Genomic DNA, 19,765 nt, shown 5'->3' with positions numbered 1-19,765 from the left:
TTCTTTCCCAGCACACACATACACTCAATACATATCACATGCAAGAATGTCTATTTTCTGACTAATAATCTGGCCTCTCTTCTCATAGCTATTTTCACACAACTATGCCCTCCTCAATATAAGATTAGAATAATTTTTTTAATCTTCTTTTAATATTACAAGTCACTTTTAAATAATAAACAGCCCTTTATTAATACTGAAAGATGTTAAAAACCAGAACACATTCCAAACACAGGCATTAGTTAAGCTTTTTCATAGTTATTCCATAGCTATGGAATAGTTAAGTTTGTTAAACTGAATCAATGAATCTCAATCCTACACTCACAACTGAATTTAGAGATGAACTCTTATCTAGATTTTAAAGTAGATTTTATTTCATTAGTGTTCATCTTCTTCTCTCTTTTCTGTATTTTTCAAAGTGAGTGCCATCTCTCGACAAATAACCAAAATCACCTTTACAACATTTGAAATTTACTGCCCTGGATTCCTTTACCATTTCTGAAGTTAAATAATTAATAATTATATTTTATTTGTGTGATCCTTCTCTCCAGCCTAGATATATACCACACTTCACTTTCCAAGTAATAAATAATTCAGTTTTAAGAGAACAAGTAAAAATTTCAGTATGATCTTGCTCAAAGATTCCTACACAACAACAAAATCCAAACAACTGCTAAAATTAATACAGCTGGTATGAAACAACTGACTGATCATAAACATGGTATAAATACATAAGGTATACCCTTTGTAAGTGTAAAAAAGTTATCAGTAAAAGTTGATAGGACCTGGTCTCTGGGGAAGATATCTTAGAGAGAGCAGATTGAGAACATGAAAAATAACAGAGATGACTGTAACACAGAGTGCATATTATCTGAATTCACCACCATAAAAAAAAAGAGTTCAGAAAAAAAATCCATGCATACAGAACTACCAGACTTCAGGAATCAAATTTGGTAGAATAAAGGAAGTTGGCAGATACAATATAGAAAGAAGTACTATGAAAATCCAACATTACAGAAGCAGCCTGAAGAAAAATGAGAAAAGGTATAAACAAAGATGTATAAAATCAACCTAACAATTATTAAGGAGCAGGGAGCTGCCCTAAAAATTACATACAGGACTACTCTGAAATAACCGGAAATCACTGCTTAAACCAAAAGGTTCAACTAAAATACCATTAAAGAAAGCAGAAAAGGGGAAAACGAACAAAACAACAGGAATTAATGAAATAGGAATGGCTTTATAATATAAAGGCAGTGCAATAATTACCAGAAAGAGAAAGAAGCTCCACTGAGAAGGCAGAAGGCATTTATACAAGCAATGAATAAAAATACCTGATATATGAAATGCCTCCTGACTTTCAAGGACTGCCGCAGCGGGAGTACTTACAAAAATAATAAAGGCCTCATAAAAATACTTATTGTCAAAGGGACTGTGCATCTTGATCATGAAAGTAAAACAGCCAATAAACAGACTAGATGAGAGGAATCTGGAAATTAGATGCAGCCGTAAGGTGAAAATTATTCTAGAACTGTGCATCTTGATTTGGTAACTATATTAACAAAACTCTGATGAATACTGAGCAAAGCAACAAAAATTACTGTGAGATGAAAGGCTAAATTCTTGTGAAAACAGGAAAAGAGCTACAGACATGCAACTCAGCTAACACCGAGTATGTCTATCTGCAACTATTCGAGGACTGTGGAACCTGACTGGAAAGCAGTTAGTCCCAGTATTAAATAGGCTTCAGGTAGATACTAAAGGAGTTAATTCGGGGTTTCCACTGCTTGCAGCAGTACAGAGATTTGTACATCAGCTCAGGCACTAGGTGCAACCCGGTCACACCTCCAGAGCAGAGCTGGGCAACTGGGTAAGGGAGCTGACATGCCCAGCTGGCTGGACCCCTTCCAGGAGTGGGGCTGGCTCAGGCCTTCCTCTGCATGGAGCTATGCCATTATAATGTTTCCATTCTCCAACAAATACCTTAAGAAAAATTCCTCATGTGATAACACTATGTCTTACTATAACTCCTAGAAAGACATTCACAAAAGATAACTTTCACTTACAGTTATCAATCCCTTTAGGCTCTTTCTGCACAGCTACAGAGGGAGAGAGATTTCTCCAAGAGTGGACTCAGAGGAGCTATCTCAGGCTCCCATTCTGGATGGAAAGCCCCACTTTCACCACCTACATTAGGAACTTAGGGAAATGCATCTTACTTGACTAAAAGGAAATGCTTTAAATGTGACAGACATTCTTCAGAAACAGAGGGGACTTCTTTACCTCTAAATTTAAGTTAGGATTCAGTGTTGAGCCCAAAGTCTTAGGGGTTTTTTGTTTGTTTGTTTTGCTTTCTGTTTTTTTTTAATACCTTGACCATATTTACAGGCAAATCAAACACTGTAATTCGGAATGTGCAAAGTCAAAAGATGCAAATCAATCTCAAAAGATTTATCATAAAATTGCTCTCTTGCACTGTTATAGCACAAAAGTAACTCCACAGATTCTCAGCTAAAAAGTTGATATTTGGTTAACTGTATTTTCATCCAGAGGAAGACTAGAATAAGTAAAGTATTTTTTCTTGGCTTTCATAGTTTCTGCAGGTGGGGCTGCTATTTACAAATTTTTGTTACTTTAAAATAGAAATACTTGATTATTACCCAGGCAAATGTAAGGACATAGATTTATCTAATCATGATGTATATTTCTTTCCCCTGGGAAGCTGTTTTTTCAAGTGTCTTCAGTTAAAATATTATTGATCACAAATCCTTGCCTCTGTCTTTTACTACAAAATCCAGTGGCCATCAGCAATGCAGAACTGTAGAAGAATTCACACAGAAAGTACAGACAGTGTATATACCCCACGAAATAATCTCTTCTGACTACTGTATCTTTAAGAACGCAGAAAAATAATTAAAACAGGGCCTCGAACCCTCTCATGCTTTATGTGACTGAACATGAACATCTTCCTGTGCATTAAATCTGTTCCTGACACTTACCTTCACAGAAACAATGACAAGACAATCTTTTCAGCGACACTGTTATCTTATTATTTCAACCCCCAAATACTGCATCAGGTAATCTCATGTCTCTGAAAAGCCAACAAACAGAACTGTCAAACTAAGTTTTCTCTGAATGTTATGCAAACTGTTACTTACAATCCGAGGTTTGAAGGGTGGCTTGATTTTCCTTTGTTCTAGAAGAACCCAGTCAATTTCCTTGAAAAACGGGTGCTGCTTAATCGCGTCTTCCCCATTTTGTGATGCCACACAGCCAAGTCGCTTATTGGGGTTTTTTGTCATGAACTACAGGGTGGGGGAGGGAGAAGAGGGAGAAGTTAAAATATGAATGCCAATGGCTGGAAATCATTTGCAGCTCAATTATACACTATAATTCCTAAAGCTGAGCTTTTAGAGACAGTCCCCTTTCAGAAGGCTATTTTTTCTGGCCCTCCAAATTTCAGAGGTTCCAGCCAAAACAGAAGATTCAGAGACTCCAAAGTGTATATTTCCTTCAGGAAACTTTCAATTGCTTGCTGAGACCTCCTAATTTTGTCTGACTGGGTGTGCTAGAGGAACAGATTTTTTCAGCGTTTCTAGTTCCAGCTCTGGTCAAAAATACTAAAGGAAAGAAACTAAAAATTAAACCCTCCAGAGACAGTTCTAAAAAGAGAGTCAGGACAGCTCTTATTTTACCTTATTTGCTGTATCTTAACTTAAAACCAGAGTCTTTTAATTGAGGGGATAGGGGCTACATATTATGCTTACTGTTATTTATTTTCTTTGCATATGTAGGTTGCTTAATCTCTCCATTCAACCAGACACATGAAAAGCCATAACTTCCTTACTCACTTCTAGGATTTTATTCTAACACAAGTAAGAACAGCACCTGCAGCTATGTGAATTATAAGCATCCTATTTGTTTCAGGAAATACATGGAGTGATCAGCACAAGCAGAAAGCTTCCCTTGAGAAGGTCCATGACATAACTTGCACAATCCCTTTCATTTTTAGTACACCATTAGTGCCAGCAACTGGAACTAAGTGGTCTCCTGTGGTGTGGTAATTTCTGAACTTCTCACTTTTAAACTATTACTACTCCTTTCAGCAAAAAGCTGTACAACTGGTTTAAGACACTGATATCAAATGATGGTAGCTCATAATACCCTTCCTGATTTTGCACTGTTATTTTTAACTTATTTTATTAGCAATTGTTCTGCTTATTTCCTAATTCATGTGGACACAGAATCCTTTCAATTCTAGTAGCAATAAATGCTGTTCTTATATACACACACATTAACATTATAGAATTATTTTAGAATAGCTTTGCTATTACTTCATATTCAGCCATTATATAACATTTGCAAATTAAAAAATAAAGTGTACAAAGGAAACAAAATGTGATAATTATTCAGTGCCTTTTTAACCCAGGTATCACATTAGACTATACTTCTGTAGAAATAAACACTTAGAAAAAAATAAATCTCTGTAAGGCATGCACTTGCTTTAGTATTCCAGTTATTAGATAAGTAGCTACTGAAACCCTTAAGATGATTTTAGATAGCTAGATCAACCATCCACAGAAGAATACCCTTGCTATCATTTTAAAGACATAACATAGATCAGCAAGGCAATTCTGTCTACGGTTTCTGATATACACAATGCTCTGAAGACCATCCTTCTCTTTGGTCTTATGTTCTACTGCTTTGCAAGCTATTTTGCAAGTGGTCAAGTCATATCTAAACTACAGGCCATATTTTCTATGGGCAGGAGAAACAAAGGTTTGGAAAGGATTACTGTGCTTTGGTGAGGTCTCTTGAAAAACCACAAAATGCATTCCTACATTCCTCTGCTTTATTTCATCTCTAGGACTGGAGTGAGCAGGCCAGGAACCAGCAGCCACACATACTGCAGAAACAGAATATGGGAACTACAGGATACGCCTTTTGTACCATATAATCCACGTATCAAAAAACTAGAATATGATCCTAGTATCTGCCATGTCATTTTTTAAGAAGCCCAGGACATGAAAATATGACTAGAGAGTACAGTTTAGTGATGTATTTCACAAACTGCATGAAACTTCAAAATGGATGATGAGGGAGAACAAATTTTAAGAATGAATACTTAAACCAAACCAAAACAATTATCATATGCATATGAGATGAAATAAACTTCTAAAGTAGACTTTTTATTGAATGAATTTAATCCTTTTCTGTTTCTGAAGCACAAGCTGTTTATCAATAATGATGCAACTGCCAGGACACATACAGTTGTTAACCATCCTGTGTTGAAAAGATGGTTGCAAATGGAGCTGACAGCCATAGCCATGTGTTGGCTTTTTATTTTCCCATACTAAGGCAGGAACCTCCTTTTATGGAAAGAGAAGCCTTTTAGAATCAGAGCTCCTACTGACTTAAATGGTAACAGGACAAAAGGTTGCTGAGATAGTCATGCAACCTGGGGCCTGAATCAAGGATCATTTGGCTCTCAAAATTTTGCTTCTTGAAGTAAATCACACATCTTAAAAACAGAGTTCTGCTTCTGTACCCGAGACCTCTGTCATCCAGCTACAAAGGGAACATACACTGTAGACACAACCCCTCTCTATTGCTTATGAAGGAGCACAGAGCCAATTTCAATGAAGAATTGTTTTCCTTACCACACAGGAAAGAATTTAAATAGCAATTCCTGTCAATCCACAGAAACAGGACTAATAAGATGTGTGGATTTTCATGGGATAAGCAATGTGCTGCCTTGTAATGCTGATCTGTAAAATCATCCTCAAGTGTTTTGTTGGAAATAACAGAAAAACTGTTTCCTCAGAAAGTAAGAAAACATTGTTACTTAATAGAAGAGAATGTCTTCTTATTAAACTTTCCTTACATGCTGTTTGAAGGAGTGTAAAAATACACAGTTTCTAAAGAATAAAACCCACATCTCAAAGCACAATGTGAGGAAACGAAGTGTTCCAAAGTTAATCCCTTGCTACCATTCAGCAGTAAAATACACAGATGCCTCTTTCTTTCCTCTGTTTTTCCTGTTCTTCATTTAACAAAGTGTGGACAAGGATAAGGTGAAGAACACAAGTTTCAAACAGATTTCAGACCATAGATGCATAGACAGCAGGTTGCTAAATGTAAGGAAATCTGTTCTTTTTATGGTGTAAACTGCCACAGCTCCATTAAATGGTATCAGTTTACGCCCATGAAGACATCTTGTCCAATGAGGAATAATCTATTATTACAGTGTAAATCTATTTAATGGATGTAACCTCTTTTTAAGGATTATAATGGCATTAAAGATTAACTTCAGACAGAAAGATGCAAAATAAAAAAATGCTATGACTACGGCAAGATACAAACCATCATGCCTACTATCGAAATGTAGACCCAGGAAATCAGTCTCATAAAAATTTATAACAAAGTCAGCTTCAAAAGAAATTAGAGGGATTGACACTCTTGCACTTATATTCAGAAAAATACATAGCTTAACACCTGCAGTCCAATGCTATGTCTGCATTCCTGTGTGGTTAATGAAGGAGTTGTATAACATTAACAGTTAGACATCTCACTACTTGCACCACCAATTAGATAACACAGTAGGGCTCTGATTGTTGAATCTATTTCTCTCTTTCCTATGTACAACAAAAACCTTCTCCCAATAGCTACAATGGCTGTCCTACTTAACCCAGAGAGTTATCTGTTAAATTTTCTCCACCAACAAATGCTTCCAACACTCAGAATAAAAGAAAGGTCAACTAATGTAGATTCACTCAAGAAGCCTGTGGATGGCAAAGGAACAGTCTGTTCACACACAGTGAAACAAAAACACTACATACAATCTCCTGGACTGAAATGAAATTCAGATGTGAAAACTGACAACAACCCTTTCTCTACAATATGCTGACATAACCCCCATATCCTGGATATCAGCCTGAGTTCTGCAGCTCAAGCCCATACATTTTAAAGCTGAAGTAAAATAATCAGAGGGTTTGGAAACAAAAATGGATACATGAAAGTATCATGTCAGCTAATAAAGAGTAATCAGAGAGCTATTTGGTGGAGAAGGGGAAATATGTATTAATAAATTATTATCACTATTAATAAATCCTCCATGTTTTCACTTCAGTGAACGCAGCAAAAGAGATACTCCAGCAAACAATTCAGAGAAGTTAACTTTGACTTCTGCTTTGAATCATCTGCTAGAGCATCTCTTTCACTCAGCCAGAAGGAGCCTGGGGCTATTTTCATTAAAAGATCAAGATGAGCATTTCTGCAGAATGTGTTACCTGCACACTGGAGTTAAAATCAGAATTTGTTCAAGTTTTATATATAATTTCAAAATGTAAGCCTGTATGAAGAGCTCTGCAGGATTTTACACTACCAGCTGCCCTCTTAATTGAAAGCTTCCCTTATTTCAAATGCTGAAAGAAAAATATGTGGAAAGGTAGAAATTTTCCAGTTTTAAAGAAGGTGGAAAAATGGAATAAAAAACAAGTTATTTTTTAAGCCAGAAACCCTCCCCAGGTTTTCAAACTATGGGGATTGGCATACTGCTTCTGTATTATTTTGTTTTTAATTTTAGGATGATACTAGCACAGAAGAAAGAATTTATTTCATTGTTACGGTAATGAAGTAAACCTGACTTCAGAAAGATAGTCTAAAACCAGAACTTGCCCAGTGACATGCTTTGACTGATTAAAAAATTGTGGCATTTGGTGACACCCATTTCTTTCAAGTCACTACTCATACTGAAAAACACCAACCAGAGCAGAAACAAGTACGCTAAAGTAAGACTGCTTAACAAAGTGTTACATGAACTATAAAACAGGACATGCAGCTGTAAATAAAGGACTTTCATTTCAACCGATCTTGATGACAGGGGAAGAAAGGCAGAGGGACAGGAAATAAGTGGGTTAAATAAAAAACGTTGTTTCTTTAATTATGTAGCTCTTCCCCCCCTCTACTGAACATGCAGCATATAAAGTGTCAAAGTGATAGCACAGTTCTAGCTGGTTGGGTTTTCCCTGAAACATGAATCTGCAGTACACAGATTTATACACTGTACAACTGCGTGGAATACAAACATTCTGTTCCTTTCCCACAAGCGGTGTAATTTATCCCAGGCCCCATTATCCTAACAGTGGCACTCTGAACTGTGCTTGAACTCCCAGTGGTGACTGCTCTCAACAACTTTCGGCAAATTCAATTTTAATCAAGGGAAAAAAGCAACAAACCAACACCCAAAAAATCCACGAAGAGGAGGAGGAAAGCAAGTAATGGAAGACTCACTGCTTTTAAAATGCTGACAGCTTCTTTACTGAGCCAGACTGGATACAATACATCATCGTGAAGGATGGATTCAAAGAGATCATCTTCATTGTCAGCTTCAAAGGGGGGTTGACCAGCCATCATTTCGTACATGAGAACACCCAGAGCCCACCAGTCCACGGACGGACCGTATTCTAACTCCTGGAGGATCTAGCATAGAAAAAGAGATTGGATTGAGTAGACAAGTTAGACAACACTCTTGGTTGCACATTTGCTGTTTCAACATGATACACCCCTTCTTTCCCCAGTGCCTAAGAAGGACTAAATCCCACACTGATTTCAGTAATAGCAGGCAGGGTCTCTTACCCATGCAATTTGCCCTAACACAGCTAAGTGTCAAAGTAATGTTGTTCTCAGAAGTACTGACTGAGTTTATCAGTCCCCTGAGTAAAAGACTATGCTAGTGAGCAAAAGAGCTGCATATCCTTCCAAACTGTTTAAAGCAGGTCACGCTATAAGGGGAAAAAGATCACATATACAAAACAGATTGGTGGAAAATGTGAAACATTTCCTTGTCTCTATCTTGAACAAAACAAACTGAGCCAGCTTGTAATGCTGCAGAGAGATCATCTGAGGGATTTATTCTTGTCCTTTAGGTAGGGCTGAAGGAAGACAAAAGCATTTTTGTTCAAGTTCTTTTTACAGCATTAAACCACCATACAATACATGGCTGTAGGACTCTAATTGCACTTGGTCTCAGAAAAACTGGCTACAACTTTTCACGTGGCACAAGTTCAACCTTGTAGCAAATACCTTCAGTAGGGAGTAGCAGGTTAGGATGATGGAATTTTATTGTACTACTTGGTGTTATAAGAGTAGTATTGTACAAAGAATAAGTTTAGTTCTTGGCTCCTTTTCACTCTAAAGAATGCTGCAGTTTGGCTGCAATGGTTCAACATGACAAGGGACTGGGGAAAGTAGAGTGGGGTGCCTGTTTAAGGTAAATCTGACTGTCTTAAAATGAGCTGGAATGAGCAACAAATCCACTGCCTCCTTATACAACACTTAATGTTACAGTCAGAAGCCCTGTGGTGAACCGCGTGAGCTTAGTACTGTATTTGGGAATCAAGACTAACATAAACCAAAATTCAGTCTTAACATAAAAACAGAAATGAGTTTAACTTTGGATGTACAGGCCTGGATCCCAACTACATTCTTCATTGAATGGAAATTACATTTTAAAGCCATTAAATACAGAAAATGGTACTCTTCAAAAGTATACTTTTCTAGTGTTCTGGGCACTCTTTGGAACTCAAATATTGCTAAAGAACAGGAAATTGAAATGTATCACCACGATGCAAGAGAAGAAAAAGGGGAATAAACTTCTGCAATTAACATGATGAATCAGAAGCCTGACTACTGACTCCAGTGAAACCATGATTTCATGTAAACATTCTTGGGCTCTTATTACTGCTTTATTTTCAGTAATAATTTTCAAAGAATTTGCCAAAGGACTCAGTTAGTATACTGAATCAGAAAAGAGTTCATACAAAATCAAACCCATCACATTGGTATTTATTTCCTTTTAGTGCTGGAATACTTTTCAAACTCTGTAAGATGCACATTTGTATTACGATAGTTTCAAGATGATTCACACCTTAACAGTTGTGCTACCAAGGTTTGACAGCTGGGAACACTAACACTATGGGTTTATGATTTATTGTCTCTAACAAATAAAAAATTGCATTTTTCCTCACTGCAAATTTATGGTTGATAAAAGACCAACCAATGACACTTTTACACTAAATCAGCACACTGAATTTTCAATGGAAAGATGCACAGTTTACTAACTAAACTGAGCAGACAAAGTCTGCCTAGCAGACTAACTGTTCAATATTGATTTCAATATTGATTCGTTTTAGGTATTTTGAAATGCATAATATTAAAATCTAGAATATGTAAAACCTGTACTATTCTCAGCTATTTCTTTTACGCAACAGATGCCTTGAAATGTTGCCAACTGATATGCAGCATCCAAAGTTTCTATCTTTCTATGCGAGTGGATACTTTATGTTTCTCCATATAATGAGAAGTACCACATACATAGTACGTTTTACTCACAGATATTTTAAAGAAAGAAAAAAATTTATATTCCCACAAAGGCTTTAGACAAAATGACACCAAACATATGATCTCTTCCCTATGAACATGCCCTTCTAAGTCTCATTAAAAAATAAAAACATTTTTATAACAATTAAAGACTGCTGAAGTAGCAATACTCAGTTTCATCTAGCACCTTAAAGGCTTCTACAAATCATCACAATGATGCTAAGTTAGAAATGAGCGAATGGAGAAGAACACTTAATTCAGAAAAACAAGTAATAGAAAAACCATGCTTGGTCACTCCTCTCATCATGGTATTCTTGTTAGCAGTAGAGTAACCAATTTCCACAAGATTAGCTAGGTGAAACTGCAGCAGAATCTAGTCTGCATCTTCTAATTGTTTTCACTTACATGTAAAGAGTGTCTAAAATTACACATGTAACACACTGATGAATGTTAATATCTCTACTCTTAGTGCAGTGCAAAAAAATACCTCTGGAGCTATATAGTCAGGCGTGCCACAAAAGGTTGTGGTGGTCACTCCATTCAGAATCCCTTCTTTGCACATCCCAAAGTCAGCCAGTTTACAGTGGCCTTCTGCATCCAGAAGAATATTGTCCAGTTTCAGGTCCCTGAAATATAAAGGCCTCAAATTAAATCAACTCTCAAATTTTGATCATGTGCTCTTGAATTTCATACTAAACTACAGAATATGATAAATGGTTTCACAAACACCACTGAGAAACTGTCCTTCACATATGTGCAGGAAAAGTTGCTACCAGTCAATAAATAGATCTACTTAAAGGCAATAAAATAAAGAAGCAGGCAATTACAAGCATTTTGCGAGACCAGTCCTTTACTCTCTTTAGCTGCATGAAAGCACAGGTGTATCTAAGACAGCATCAGAAATGTTTGGAAAATATCTCAGTTTCTTGTTTGCTACAAATCTAACATTCTGCCAATGTGAAGTAGGCCAATAATGTCTAGTGAAGGCATTCTTTATTTTTTCACAAAGCACAGATCACCAATTTATCCATACTCTATCATATGGGTTGAATTCATAGGTACTTTCAAACTTGGATTATTTTAATTGGATTCTTAATGTATCCTAGCAATTCAAAGTTCAGATTGCAATGACAGGATGAAAAACAACATTCCCATCTTTGGGAGCATTATTTTCTGCAGTTTAAACCTGCTCAAAAATAATCTCACAGGAATATTTTGCATTCATTGTTAAACAACACAGCAGCTGTTTCTGATCACTTGTCGTAAAAATGTCTTTTGTCAAAACTAGACAATTCTTCAGTTATTAAATTGGGTAAGGTCAAAAAAAGGTTGAGAAAAGGATATCCACCTTTCCTGTCTTGCCATCTACACATTTTCCAAATATACCATTGATGGTTATTGAATGTTCCAACACAATGGATGATAAGTACCATCTAACTTACCTGCGATTTGCCTTAAATTAAACTACACAAGTTTAAAGATTCTGGAAAGTTAGCGCATAAAAGAACTCTTACTTGCATGAAAAAAAACCCCCACAATTAAAAATTATTCATCATATAGAAATAACAAAGCAAACATAAAGCAAATGCAAAAAATCCCACTTATATTGCATGGACCACTTTCTTTTTATATTTCTGTCTAGGTTTTTAGGTACCTCTGCTGTGTATTAAAAATACACAGTAATAAATGAGGGCATTGTATGTATGAATGAATAAAGAGGTGAGATTCAAAAGCAGAACACACATCTTTAGGAGACTATTCAGATCAGAATTGTTTTTCCTAGAATAATTACAGCAATTTCCATAGATGGAATTGATGAAAAGAGGTGTGTGTGTATGGGCAAGTTCTAAATCAGATAAGAGGAATAAAATCCCATGCCAGACTCTGTAAACACATTTCACCCCAAAAGCCTATGAAAAGATATAAGGAGGTTTTTTTGGCAAAAATCCTTTACACCAAAAAATTTGAGTGAGGGATGAGAAGTTTTCACTTTACTTTGAGGATTTCTTTCAGAGAAATATCTCTTATCAGACTCCAGACTTTAGAACCACAGGCACCACAACATGGTGGAAGCATTCAACTACATTAAATTAATAATTTAATTTAACAGTCCTTCCAAGGCTGCATTATGTTAAGAGTTTTGTAGACATGTCCAAGGCTACAGTATGCTGGGATTTCCCCAGAAATGTTCTTTTCTCCCTCTCACTCCAATTTCAGTATGTGGATTTTCTTTTCTTTTTTCTTTCTTTTTTTTTTTTTCTTTTGACACTTGTTAAATGCTTTTGAATGTGCTGGTCCACATATTTCTTAAGCAGGTACACAGGCCATCATACAACTCAGATATTTCTGGGACATAGTGGACTTGCTGCTCAAGGTTTGCATAGTCATTGCACAGCTGTGCAGTAAATCAGACACTTGGAAGCACTGGATGACTTACTGTGTGTGTAGAGATAGGTTGTGCTGTGTACATGTTACCAAGTGGTTTGTGCGTGTAAAAGTCTAACACGGCACAACAAAGTCATATTTACCTCAGTAACAGTGAAAACACTGTCTCCTACATAAGCTAGCTTTGACAGAATGGTTTATGTAGCTGAAGTACACACCAGTTGTAGAAATGTTTGTTGCAACCAGAATGCCCCACGTTACACTCTTCTAAGTCCAGATCAGTTACCCTGCCCTTGTAGGTCCTCAGTTGGTCACCCCTGTAAGGTCCTTTGGAGCAGGCTACATATTTTATCATTCCTTAAGGTCATCCACTTCAGGAGTTCCTAAACAATCCAACATCCAGCTGGCTACAACATAATCCCCAGCGTATAACAATTTAACTCCTCATAAAAATCACTTCTTCCTACCTCTGGAAAGTGATTTGCAAGAACTGTCCAACATAATGCCAGAGCAAACAGATATCAACATCTCTGTGCCCCGAAAGAAGTCAAATAAACAAAATAAAGCTCCCTGTTCCAATAATCATTTGCCTTCCCCAAACTGCTCTTTCAGTAAATTCCAAGTGTCACAATCAAAAGACCTGCATTAAGACAGGGCTGTAGCATCATCAAATAGAATGTGATCAAGTACAAGAGGATAAGCCTCTTGCAGGTTGAAGTAGGAAATAAACTTGTAGCTGCAGCTTTTAACCTTCCAAATGCAGAGTTATCTTGGATATTCCTAAACTAAGGAAGAATACAAGCTGTATTTCAAAAAGTCAAGATGTTCAGATAAAGAAATCAAAGTATTATTATAATTGATGGAATCTTGGAACGACTTTCAGCCCCCATCACATCAGACTGTTAGAAAGAAGGTCTAATACCTATAGTTATGATGGGAACTGATGAAATTTGAGAGGTTGCTCAGAAAAATGGATCCACCTTTATTTGTAGTATTAAGTGTTTACCAAAAGACTCTTAAATGTTATCTTAGCTCTGATCACAGGACTTCCCAGTGCAGGCAGGTAACACACTGGTGCTGTTAGAACCTCAGATCGTTTAAGTTTCATTTAATGCCACCCATATGCTAGCCATGGATTTGACTGGAGATACAGTTGGTAACCCAAGGAACTCCTAAGCTAAGAGAAATGTCAACAGTAATTAAAGCACTAACAGTAAGCCACCACATAATGAATAAGGCCAAGATACTTACCATTGTCTTTATTTCCTTAAGGATTTGTATAAGACACAGAAATTAGCAATAAAAATTTAACTTGACAGTGGCAAAACAGAATAAACAAACTAAGCCAAGAGAAAACCAGGAAGAGTCTAATTATTAAATTCTGACTACCTGTAAAGACTGACAATGAAATTTTAAGTCTATCTGTAAAAGCACAAGTCAATTTAACTTTTTTACCATTTACCAAACTATAATCTTACTTGACAGAAGAAAAACATCTCCTTCATCAAGCCAAAACAGTGCAGTGAAGCCTATAAGCCTCTTCAAAACTCTACTGAAGGCACTGAGGACATCAGCTTAATTACTCACGCAATAATGAAATTTAATACCAGTAGATTTCTGTTATCACAAAGTGCACCATAGTTTCAAAAGAAATTTGGAAGAGGCTAAAACAACAGCAGTATGACTCCCACCCATGTACATACGGGAGGTTAAAAGGTAATCTGGGAATCTGTCAAAGTGCCAATTCATAGCTAGCCCACAAGATTATCATAGTCGATAAAAGTGCTTGCACTGAAAATCATTCTGTCAATTTAGAGTTGCCAGATTAAAAAAATACAACAGAAAAAAACTTCCAAACCCAAGAAACTCCACCAAATCCCCCTAATTATGCAACTTGAGAAAAAGAAGTCTTACTTAACTAAATAAATACACGAGAGTAGGAACAGACAATGTGCTTTGTACACCTCACAGGGAAAAAAACCCCAACCAAAACAGACAGAGATGAGGAAACAAATGAAAAAGTAACAGAAGAAGAGTTGTCAGGGAAGTCTGTCTTTCCAGAGCAGTAGTTTCACTGAAAAAACCCCAAAACTTGAACTTGTAGTTTAAGACCCGTATTTCCCCAGAACTGTTCTAAGAAACAGCCAGTTCTCCTACTTCTCAAAAAGTAAACAGCCATCAATCTCTGAAATGTAAAGTAATTGTCTGTACAGAATGTTCCATTCTGATCCATTCTGTCTTTTATTTGTTTCCCATTTTTAGTGCTGGTTGTCTACCCCTGAATCAGAGCATACCAAATAATACAGTGTCAGCCCAGTGACAAAGGTCTATTAAATTCTTCTTTTTCCTCATTTTGCATTCTCTTTGTTGGAACTAAGAACATCATCTCTGTTCGACAAAATGAGTTCCTACAACCTGAGTAATTACTTGTATGCAACTGCAAACAACCTAACCAGTTAAGCTAGGAGAATGCCCAGATTGCTTGAAAACAGCAATGATAAATTAAGCTGTTTCTCTCCTTTGTTTTTTTGCCAAGATACTTTGTAGAGTCAGTTCAGTTGAGCAGTCATTGTGTGAAATGTTGTGGGTTGTTTTTTTTTCTTTTTTCTTTTTTTTCATTCTCAGAAATCTTTAAACAGAAATTTAAGCCTTGGTTTCTATTTCTGGATACCTGCCAGCATCACAATCACCTCAGAAGCTGGAATGATTGGCAGGATCTCAACAAAGAACCAGGATTATTACAGTTAGGTTTGTGCAGGTTGGAACAGAAAAGCAGGCTGACTACAGGTAACCTGTGAGAAAACTTCTATAATGCTCATTCCTTGCTCCACATGCAAGTGCCATGAGACACTGACTGCCCTGGCTGCCTACAAAGGCTCAGTGGAAGAATATTTCACAGGATTGGGTTCTGAAAGTCTGAATCCCAACAGTAGCCAGTGAGATAAGCAACTTGCGTGCATGGCCCTATGTATCACACATTCATTTAGATAACACAAAATTTTCTTGTTGGAATTAAGACAATTAAACAGTAAAAATGGGGTTTGACCAGCAAAATCAGAAAGTCTGCCAAACATTTCTAACAGTAGCCTTTGAGCATGGTAAACATCAGTGACTACACAAATACATATTTGAAGAACAAGATCAAGTAGCTGAGAAACTTGATCACAAGCTGGTAAACAACCACTTTACAATGTATCTGCTTCTATTCTAACTATTAAATGAGCAACCAAACTAGAAAGCATATACATCTCACAGAATGAAGCATCATAGTTATTATCTACAAATAAGAACACTGGAAGCAAGAATATTTATTTAGAGGGTGAAAGTTAAATGAAGGATTGTACCTTACCAAACATCTATAGAAACATCAATGGGGAAAGATCTGAAAGCAACACAAGTCTAAAGCATATAACTACTGAACAACCATTTTTGGGTGACTTTCAACTGCAATAAACCCTTTCAATAGTGTATTTGAAATCATTGCCATTGTTCCCCTGCATGTGAGTCACATCCTCTCGGCACTGCAGGCTTTAAATAGACAAGCTGTTCACAGAAGAAACTACAGAAGGTAAAAGGGAAACTTCCTCCAACAAACTGGAAAATCATCAGAATCATTCCGTAGTTACTAGAGTGACTGAAATTCATAACTGAAGGTAATATCCTCATTCAATCAATTAGCAATTTCAACAAGAAGAATTTTTTGTCTATTTAATTAAGGTAAGACTTCCACATTCCTGGAATTACTTTCTCACTTACTCAGTGGTATCCAAATTGCTTTTGAGACAGATGCTCATCTGCAACATCAGGTTTCTCATGTACCTAGCACAAATTTACTCTTCACTATAATTTTAGTTAATGTAGCATTTTCAACATAAATTCCAATCACAAGCAGTAAATACTACAGTACATGGATCATTTGTATCTCACTGTCTGAAATGGTATTTTCTGGAAGACTAATAAATTCACCAAAATCTTTGTCTCATTTCTTCAAACACATTCATGTCCTCAAAATATTGATAACTAAAGTTCTACATGGAACTAGTCAGAAAACAAAACCAAAAGTTAACAGTTTTACTGTTCTGATGTTAGCTCCTTTAGTGATTAGCTCTCACCAACTCAACCTCAGTTTCCATACATAAACAGAATGATATATTAGGACCGTAGTTCACCAGAGGATTCTTTTCTAAGTATTTAGTCACAACCCATCAAGAAGACTCTTTCCCCCCGCCAACAGATCAGAGATAAATGGTAAAATTCAAACCATACCCACTAAGCAAACTAATAATAATAATTTTTTTTTTCCTTTTGAAAAGCTCTGTGGGAAGGAAGAAGCTCGTACTTTCTAATGTTACAGAGCATAAACATGCAATAATCACAGCATTGTTGGATATCAGGTTCTACCAGTGACCTCCCTTATCTGTGGAGTAAGAAATAGGACTGTTCATGCTTATGAGTGAATTCATGACAGCAGAGCAGTTTTTGTTAACAGGGAGGCAGTAGGGGGATACCTGAGTGAGATAACAGTGAGAAAAAAATGGTTCTTCTGCTTTTGTTGTTATAGGATATCTCAGTTTTGCCTGTGATTATCTGAAAATCTTGGAATTTTTCTGCTTTTTTTTAATGTTGATCCATTAAGTAATTACTGGATTTATGATACACATTTTTGTCACTGTTACATTACTTGATATTATCAAAGAATAAAGGTAATAGCTAACAAAACCACTGTAGCAGAGCCATACTCAGCAATATACAGAAAAATCTGCTGTTCAGATTTGAAAACTGCTACTTTTCAGCAGTGCCAAGTTTGGAATAAAGTGAATCCACCTTATACTGATGCATATCATCATGTATAATGACTAGCTGCAGATGAATGAATTAAGATCACGGACTTGGTTTCAAATAAAGCCAGAGATCCTCTAATTAATTTTTATCAAAGCAAACAGGGAAAGTTCAAATAGCAGGCTAAACATACATGGGACATGTTGACTTTTAATGTGACCATAGTGACACTCTCTTGTCAGGCATGTTTACTTTTAAAAACACATACATTTGCTGTACTTATAAAACACAACATCCATTACCCAGCCACTTGCACAAATAACTTGTGGATTAAGGGGTTGGCAGAGATGGGAAAAGGGATGTAGCAAAAGGCAGTTTGCTATCTACCCATCAAAGACATCAGAGGGAGATAAACACATGATCATTGTCTATATCTCTGTAAGCCCTCATTGTTACAATGCAAAACTATGGCTTGCACCATGTATAAATCACATGCTTCAGCAGTGTCTAACATTGAGAAATCTTTTAGGTCAGCAAGGTCCCAAAATGGAAAAGAAGGCTGTATGTATTACATGGCCCTAATGGTTCACTGATGTCTTAACTACATATTGAACAAAGGTTTAATATTTATTTCCAGCAGCTTAAGGAAACCAATGACTTTTCTGGTAGCAGAAAAACATTTTCTATAAAATAATTTCTTTATATGGCATTTTAATGGCTTTGACCATAACTTTATTACAATTGTCGGTAGCAGCTTTGGACATTGCTGTGCCTGATCTGCTTATCTTACTATGCTGAGTTTCCTTTAAATAATGTGCAGACAAATAAATATATTGTACTTAACAACTTTCCTTTGTATGGCTTTTCCTTTTTTATTATTTTCACATTTTTATTTGTGAACGTAAGTGAAATATGTACAAGTTCAAATATGCATTATGTAAAACATTCTCTAAAACTGGCTAAGCACAGAAGGGAGAGGTCTCTATTTCTTTTTCAAGAGAAGGTTGCCTTATTCATTCACATCATGTTGCTTTATAAACCTCATCCTTCATGACTGCTACCTGGGAATGCAACAATTTTTGCATGGCCCTGAGACAGGAATGGGATGCAGCGCTACAATGCTGCCTCTTGACTTAGCCTGCTGCCAAAGTTCTCATTTAGACAAGTCTTTTTTAGGATCCCAGTGGCAACTCTCCCTTCCCATGATCCACAGACCTGGAATTTTTGTACCAAATAATAACTGTCATGAATGGAACTGGCTTCATATTAAGCCTGTTGGATAGGACAAACAATCTGCTTCAGAAACTTGCACTTAAACTAAGTAGCAAATGATTTTCTCATTTTGTAAGGTAAGGTTTCTTGAGATTTTACAAACTATTTGTGTTTCACTCTGGATGAAAACACAAATTACTCAAAGCTTTTTGTGAAAGCAGTGTGTAAACAGCCCCCAGCCTGGTGCTCCAACCAGGGACTGGCTCTGCACAGGGGCAGAGCTGCCTGTGGGTCCTGTTCACCCACCACTCTGCTGAGTGTCCTGACATTAAGGCTACCAGCAGTTTGCTCAGGGATTTTCTTCCTTCTTTCTCACTGTCTCCATGTTGGTTAAAACCACCATTTTCTAACTTTTTTCTTGAAAACTTTAGCTGAAAAATTCTTAACCGGCTCTGCATATTCAGGCTGAAAAGGATGGGTGAAATCTGTACAACAACTAATGATATTTACTGTTTCAGCCTCTGCTACAAAGCTCATGTGTTAAGTCTTTGCTAAATGTGTAATGTGATAAACCTTGTCCTCACTGACACCGAGGTGATCCCACTGGAGACAACAGAGGTCCCCAGGCTTAGCCAAGGACTGACTCAACCTGTGGTATTCTACTGTGTGAGGTTCAATGCTTCATGCTCTTATTTTTATATCTCAAATAACATAAAAATAAGATTGTGTCTTATAACAATAGGTTAGGTGGAGCGCAAACTGAAAGTGCCTACTATGTATGTCTATAATCCTTTTAAAGAAAACAATACTTAATTGGTATTTGATAAAACCACTTGATGAAAGACAGTGAAAGGATGGCGTGAAGCTAGAAAAGCTTGTCAGATCAAGTTTTGAAAACTCAATTCTGAAAAAATGTTAGCAGAACCTTAGAAAGCAAATTTATCAGTAGACACATTAACTAAGTTTGGATCTGTTTAAAAGTTTTCCTTTGGAAACTAAAACCAGTGTT

At 36.5% G+C, this 19,765-nt stretch overlaps 1 protein-coding gene across 2 annotated transcripts in view; it reads right to left on the bottom strand.

Moving 5' to 3' along the window:
• The window catches only part of PRKCE (protein kinase C epsilon), a 283,861-nt gene that overhangs the window by 18,285 nt on the left and 245,811 nt on the right, over positions 1 to 19,765 (bottom strand). For both annotated transcript variants that reach the window (XM_032682640.1, XM_032682639.1), the window contains exons 12-14: positions 10,868 to 11,006; positions 8,293 to 8,481; positions 3,159 to 3,305 (exon numbers count right to left, since the gene is read on the bottom strand). In XM_032682640.1, the coding sequence (XP_032538531.1) occupies positions 3,159 to 3,305; positions 8,293 to 8,481; positions 10,868 to 11,006 (475 nt within the window). The remainder of the gene's footprint in view (positions 1 to 3,158; positions 3,306 to 8,292; positions 8,482 to 10,867; positions 11,007 to 19,765) is intronic.

This window comes from Chiroxiphia lanceolata, chromosome 3 (assembly GCF_009829145.1).
Source record: "Chiroxiphia lanceolata isolate bChiLan1 chromosome 3, bChiLan1.pri, whole genome shotgun sequence".
In the NCBI taxonomy this organism is placed as follows: domain Eukaryota; kingdom Metazoa; phylum Chordata; class Aves; order Passeriformes; family Pipridae; genus Chiroxiphia; species Chiroxiphia lanceolata.
This window is presented reverse-complemented; position numbering and strand designations above follow the sequence as displayed.